The following is a 7,563-nucleotide window of genomic DNA, read 5'->3' on the forward strand; positions in this document are numbered from 1 at the left end:
CTAAAATCTGTAATTCACATTTTTAATACTTATTGGACCTCAATTTGCCCTCAGAACTGCTTTACTTCTTTCTGACATAGTTGAACAAGGTGCTGGAAATATTCCTCATTTTGTCCAAGTTGACACGATAGCATAAATCAGTTGCTGCAGATTTTTCAGCTGCACATCCATGATCCCAATCTCCTGTTTCAGCACATCTCAAAGGTGCTCTTTTGGACTGAGATCATTGTCATGTTCAAGAAATGAGTCTGATAAGATTTGAGCTTTTGGGTTCTTAGCTGACAAGAGTGGACTGCTGCTGTAGCCCATCTGTTACACTGTTGTATTGCTCTTCTGCATAACTTACTGTTGCCCTCCGATCAGTTCAAAGCAGTCCACTCATTCTCATATTGCCAAATTAAAAAAAAACAAAAAAACAACAAGGACTTTTGATCAGAGAACTGCTTCTCACTTGAAATTTTTCATTTTGCGAACCTTTCTCTGTAAACCCTCAAAATGGAAAATCCCAGTACAGTAGATCAGCAGTTTCTGAAATGATCAAACCAGCCCATCTGGATCCAAAAATCACGCTAATTTCAAAGTCACTTAAATCACCTTCTTTCCCTATTCTGATGCTCAGTTTGAACTTGTTTGCCTTGATCTGCTGTACTTACCTAAATGCATTGCGTTGTTCTCATCATTGTCTGACTATAATTCTGCATTTTTATCAAGCATGCAAACAGGAGTAACTAAAGAGGTGACCAGTAAGCATAAAAACTACTACTTTTTGTTTTCTCTAGAATGAATAAGTTCCCAGTAATTAACAGAGCTGGAATAACTCATTGAAATTAAACTGTGAACTATGAGATGTAAACTGTAGATCAAAAGCTTTAGTATATTTTCTCTTCAATAAAACTCAGGTCGAGACTATTACAGTACAAAAACATCTTTGCATAATCCGCTGACATAACAATCCTGAAAAAAAAAGTCAGTGTTGTTTAGCTGTTTGTAATGTAACGTCCCTTCTGTTGTAACAAAGGGCTGTCAGAGTCAGACAGAAACGCTTCTGCCAGACAAAGGCAGAACATTTCACTGGGATACCGAATGTTCTTGTATGCTCCAGCTGGACACAGATGACAAAGTATGGCGCTCCATCTGTAAGGAACATACATCAGAAGCACTACCCATCATGCTCTGTGGCACTGCGCCAACTCTGTTTGTGTATTTCTGACCTTGGAGCACATACACATTGTTAGTCATCATCCTTTTCTTCCAGTTATTTGTAATGCTGATTCTCTGTGTATGTGCATGTGTGTGTGTGTGTGTGTGTGTGTGCGTGCGTGCGTGCGTGCGTGCATGTGCGTGTGCCTGTGTGTGTGTGTGCCTGTGTGTGCGTGTGTGTTTGGAGGGGGAGAGGGTGCAAGGGGAGAACACTGTTTTCTGCTCCCAGTTGGTGAAGATTATGTTCAGTGTCATGGAAGACTTGGAGAGATATTAAATGAGCCTCATATCATGTAGTGTGTGTGCCTCGTGCTCCCTCTACACATTGTGACCATGGACAGCAATTAATTATCATAGTGCAAGGAGTGTAAACATATGCGTGAACATAAACAAAATGCAAATACACAAAGTCACATTCATTTGAAAGTATATTGAATATATGGCATTTTTAGTGTAATATGATGTAAGTCAGGGTAAGTCAATACATCAATTAACATAAATGCTAATTTATTCAGAAATAGGGGTATAATGATGGGGTTTAGCTAATGCTGAGGGCCTAGCCTTGGATAAGGAGAAAACCTCTGAAGGCAGAGGAAACAGACGCACAAATGAATTGCACGAACACTGAATGCAGCCTTCATACTCTTTAATATGAGCCACAGGCACTGTCCCTGATGTGCCTGCTCTCCTCCCATGTGAGCAAGAGCCAAGTGGGGAGGATGATGGATATAGCTCCATGAGGATACAGCAGTATGCAATGATAGTTGACATGTTTCCACATGAATGGCACTGCATCAGGTTGAGAAGGCCATGACAGGTCGTTTTCTTTATCCTGTGCATTGTCTCTAAACTAACATGAAATTTTGCACGCACCATGTGCCACCAGTTCAGATGCTACATTTGATAAATTAAAATGAGAGAAATGAATAATTCACTCTTAATTATAGCGGTGTGAGAACTCATTCCAGAACTGTTTGGTTTTCATTAAAGCTAGGTGAAAACACAGTCAGTGAGGACAATGACTCATGCTCTGTGTGACTCATAGTTTGCCATTCAGCTTTCACCAAACAGAGTAAGTATCACATCAAATTTAAGAATAATTTAAGAATAATGATATATTTTTTTCATTTTCAAGCTCTCTACTGGCAGTTGTGGGATCATAGATACATATCCCAAAAGTGGCAAAGTCCCAGTGTGTTAATGCAGTGATGGCCAATGGCATGGGTTTTATTAAGACTGCTCTGCGCAGATCACATAAGCACTTCATTGGTGTTTCAAAGAGCTGAAATGGGATTACTGTGATAGTTCATTCATGCTGTGACCTGGATTTTGCCAAAATATTTAAAAGCATAAAAATCTAACAGCCCCGTACCTCTCACTGACAGAAGTGATATGGACAGAAAGCTGATCAGTCGAGCACTTTGCAAGGCACCCTGTGTCTTCATCAACTGCGTCTCCGGGTGTGATGTCCAAATATAGCAGCTGGGACGTCAGAGGGAAAACTAACACAGTGTTTTTGGAAAGCCACCTGCCATTATGGGATTGACAGATTATGAAAAGCTGATGTAACTTGGCATCCCGGTGAGGGTTTTGTTATAACAAAAAAAACGGTTTAATCAACCGTTTGAACACGGGGCCACGCCTAGCGCGTGGACATCGTTTGTTTTATATATTTAGATTTTTTTTCTTTATTTTTTTTCTTTGGAACATCTTTTAGGTCAACATCTTTTGGGGGCTGTATCTCGGTATAATGCTCCAGTGAGCTGATTCCTTGTGCATGAAATGACTTGACATCCTCCCGACCACCGAGTGCGACTCAGTGCGCGTGTGCCTGAGCGTCCACGGGGGGAGAGAGAGAGAGGGAGAGAGAGAGAGAATAAGCAACTTTGTGACCAAGCATAGCTGTGTCTACAGGAACAGCGTGGGGGAGAAAAAAATCATTTGACAGTTATGGTTGATCAGCGTTTCTTTCATCCCGCATTAGTGACGACGAACGTGCTCGCGTACAATAGCGCCCGTTTCCTATTTCGTTTTGACGGATTAAAAATAAAAGACGCGCCGAAATACCCAGCGAGCCTACATCTTCATCAATGTGCGCGAGGTATGTATTTCCTACCAAGAGTTACACAGAAATTATGAAGGCTATCTTATCTCAGGCAAGGCGCTGTCATACAGAATTTCTGCTAATCTTCTGTAATTTGCAAAGCTTTGCATTTAAATCGGCAGCCTATTTAACAGCACTTCAGGTCTTAACAAGCAAGTATGATATGGGTTCCCCCCTCGCAGTGGATTTAGACTATTGTTTGTGCCTATGTCTTCCTTTGACCTTGCTTTTTTGTTGTTTGACATAGCTTGAAGGAGTTTCTTTCTTTCATTCTTTTTTTCCTCTTTTCTTTTTTTTTTTCTTTAGCCGTTTTAAATCAGCAGGCACAAAGACAGAAGTTACCTCTGGGTAACAGCAATCAAAGCTTTGACTCATGCCGACTAGAGCTCTCTTGTTTAGAAGTTGCTTTCATCGCAGCCCGCCTGTTTTACATCATCATGTCTTTTATTTCTAGATGACATTGAGGATACCTTAGCAGGACTGTGAGCTTGGCCGTCATTTGCAGGAAAATGCATCTTTGGATTCCATATGTTTTGCTGAGTGCAACGTCAGTGTGCACTGTTGAGATGTTGAGCCATTATGGAGAAATATGTCAAGGACTATGTGCCTGTGAGGAGAGAGAAGGGGTGCTTACAGTGAGCTGTGAAAACAGAGGAATTGAAAGTCTCTCAGACATAAGCCCAGTGTACTTCTCCCAGTATCATCTGCTGCTTACTGGAAATCTTTTGAAAAAGCTATCCACCAATGATTTCGCTGAGTACAAAGGACTTACAATATTACATCTGGGAAATAATGAAATATCTGATCTTGAAGCAGGAGCTTTTAATGGACTGCAGGAATTAAAACGATTACATCTTAACAATAACAAAATTGATGCCTTGAAGGAAGAGTTTTTCTTTGGCCTTGATAGTCTGGAATATCTACAACTTGATTATAATTATATCACTCATATTGTGCCAAATGCCTTCAGCAGACTTCAACATTTGGAGGTCCTGATTCTAAATGACAATTTAATATCTGCCCTGCCCGTAAACATTTTCAAGCATGTACCACTGACCCACTTAGACTTAAGGGGAAATCAGCTCAAAGTACTTCCCTACACAGGTCTGCTGGAGCACATGAACAGTGTTGTGGAGTTGCAGCTAGAGGAGAATCCGTGGAACTGTTCCTGTGAGTTGATTGCTCTTAAAACCTGGCTCGAGAGCATATCATACACAGCTTTAGTTGGGGATGTTGTCTGTGAGTTCCCTTTTCGGCTTCACGGGAGAGACCTTGATGAAGTTTCAAAACAAGAGTTGTGCCCGAGGAGAGCCATTGCTGAATATGAGATGCCACCCCTGCCGCATTTGAGCACCGATGCATACTATAGAACCACGCCAGCTCTTACAGCCTCCTTCACTTCATCTGGGTTCGCACGGTCCTCATCAAGACCCACTAAGGGACCTCGACAGTCAGCCAAATTAAAATCAAGACCCACAGCTCGCATTTTATCCAATAAACCACAAAATTATGGCCAAATTATTTCATATCAGACCAAATCCCCCGTGCCTTTAGATTGCCCAACAGCCTGCACATGCAATCTTCAAATTTCAGACCTTGGCCTGAACGTGAACTGTCAGGAGCGAAAGATCGAGCAGATCTCCGACTTAAATCCCAAACCTTACAATCCCAAAAAGATGTATTACACTGGGAATTACATCACTGTGGTTCGCAGATCAGACTTTATTGACGCAACTGGATTAGACTTGCTTCATCTTGGTAACAATCGAATAGCCCAAGTATATGACAGAGCTTTTGCTGATTTGGCAAATCTTAGAAGACTATACCTTAATGGCAATTTAATAGATCATCTTCCAGCTGATATATTTTATGGATTAGATAGCCTGCAGTTCTTGTATTTAGAATATAATGTAATTAAAGAGGTTACGTCTGACACCTTTCAGCATGTACCTAAACTTCAGCTTTTATTTCTAAACAATAACCTGCTGAAAACTTTACCAGAGGGAACATTTACTGGCCTGACGTTAGCCAGACTAAATCTTCGCAACAACCATCTTCGATATCTGCCAGTCAGGGGTGTGCTAGATCAGCTTACAGCACTAGTGCAAGTTGATTTGTTTGAGAATCCCTGGGATTGCTCATGTAGCATACTGGAGTTGAAGATGTGGCTGGAGCAGCTCAGCACGGGCACAGTTGTAAACAATGTCATCTGTGGATCTCCTAAGAAACTAGCTGGAGAGGATATGAGATACATTAAGACGACTAATTTCTGCCCTAATAACTCTGATATACTTGCCTCCATGATTCCACCGTCTGAAGAATCTTTTCCTGGAAGCACTATCACCATAGAAACATCCTTGGACTCTGACACTCAGTACAGCACCATTCCTTTATCTGTGATGATTCTTGTCCTTCTCCTCATGTTCATTATGTCTGTGTTTGTGGCTGCAGGGCTGTTTGTGGCGATGAAAAAGAGACATCAAAAGAGTCAAAATGAGCAGAATAACTCAATGAATGCTTGCATTAGCTCTCTCAACATGGAATATGGCCTTTACAAAAAAGGATCCATCCCCAAAGTCAGGACATCCAGCGGACATGTGTACGAGTACATCCCACCTCCTGCAGAATCTACATGCAGAACCACTGCTCACACCCCACCGGACAATAAATCAGCGGACGGATTTAGAGACTTTGATGAGTTGAGTGGCGCTTTTCTGGGTAACTCAGATGAAGAGGCAGTCAGTAATGTAATAAGCTCAGAATACAGTGCCACCACTCCAGAGCCTCTTAACAAGCCCTCCACCTCTCACCAAAATGACCCGTGCTACTACAGGGATGTACTTGAGCCTGACAAGCACGCACGCTACAGCAATACATTGCCATGCAGACATACAGCACATTCATCAAATCAGTATGCCACAGACTTTGATGCGAGGCATCAGTATGTTCCCCCTGAAAGAATACAACAGACAATACTGTATTGTACTTCGCCAAGTACTGTTTATGTGGAGCCGAACAGGAGTGAGTACTGGGAACTGAAAGCAAAGCTTCACATTGACCCAGATTACCTGGAGGTTCTTGAAAAACGAACTACATTCACACAGTTTTAAGAGACTTGGCGGCCCACAGATGGTCAGAGTGGACGGATTTCTGTGATGTATCTATTTTAATCAGGAGTCATAACATGTCCTAAAAAATAGGCATAATTATTTTCTCAACTTTAGTACAGTGCATTGGGAGTTACAGCGTGCACTTCTCGGAGTCATGCCTAACAGAAGTGAGCAAGAAAAGACAACACGCTTCATTTTAAATGATCACTTAACACTTTATCCCTGTTTTGTTTAACAGTTTGGTTTAATTTTAAAAATATAAAGAAGAAAGCACAGATTCAAGGCTCATATGACTCATCTCTATCCTGGAGCTGTATCATTGACAACAATGTGAGACTGAGCTTTAACTCCCAAATTAGCTTCATTTTATGAGTGCTAATGAACCGTGCAGACGACATGTACTTGTCCCAAAATAAACCAGGTTTTTTGTCACAGATACATGTATTGCTGCCAGTTCTGCCTTTTCAAATTTATTCAAAATGAAACACGTGCATAGGACTAAAAAAAATTTGTCCTGCAAATAGATTTATAGCCATGAAGTTGACCTTTTAGGTAGACAAAAGTCACTTAAGCACTGAGCCAGACCCATTTAGCTATGCAGTCCTCGAAGAGTCACAGCTCGGAGGTGATAATATTTAATGCATTAGATCATGGAATAAATTCTAAAGTAATGTTTCAAACCACAGATTATGAGACTCATAAATCGCAGCTCACTTGTTGGGAGGTTCTAAAGAGAATAATCACAATAATTCATATCCTACAAATATATTGAACTGAACCAGTACAATGAAATCCCTCAAAGACTACCTATCCCCAGCCTGACAGCACTAAGTGATTATGATTATGAAAGCATGTTGGGCTGGAGTTAAATTTAATGCATTGTAATTCTGCTCAAAAATGTTGTATCTAAAACATTATAATCACAACTGTATTCAGGTGTATTGTAAAGGAAAGAAAATGAGCTTTAACTGCCGTTGTTTGTCATGTGTTACAAATGTGTGCAAACAGTGTGTCTGGCATTTTACATAAACACATGCTTACACCCTCATCTGTTACGTGTACCACTACCAAAGCAGTCCACAAATATATATATATATTATATATATATATATATATATATATATATATATATATATATATATATATATA

General features: G+C 40.6%; 1 protein-coding gene across 1 annotated transcript; it reads left to right on the plus strand.

Annotated features, from left to right (window-relative positions):
• The first annotated feature begins 2,366 nt into the window (after positions 1–2,366).
• On the plus strand, positions 2,367–6,691 carry slitrk5b (SLIT and NTRK-like family, member 5b). The gene is made up of 2 exons (XM_085135899.1): positions 2,367–3,301; positions 3,759–6,691. Exon 2 carries the CDS (start codon positions 3,814–3,816, stop codon positions 6,412–6,414), a length of 2,601 nt encoding a protein of 866 aa, XP_084992025.1. The 5' UTR covers positions 2,367–3,301; positions 3,759–3,813; the 3' UTR covers positions 6,415–6,691.
• The last annotated feature ends 872 nt before the right edge of the window (positions 6,692–7,563 follow it).

The sequence above is a fragment of the Neolamprologus multifasciatus genome, chromosome 16 (assembly GCF_963576455.1).
Source record: "Neolamprologus multifasciatus chromosome 16, fNeoMul1.2, whole genome shotgun sequence".
Taxonomy (NCBI): domain Eukaryota; kingdom Metazoa; phylum Chordata; class Actinopteri; order Cichliformes; family Cichlidae; genus Neolamprologus; species Neolamprologus multifasciatus.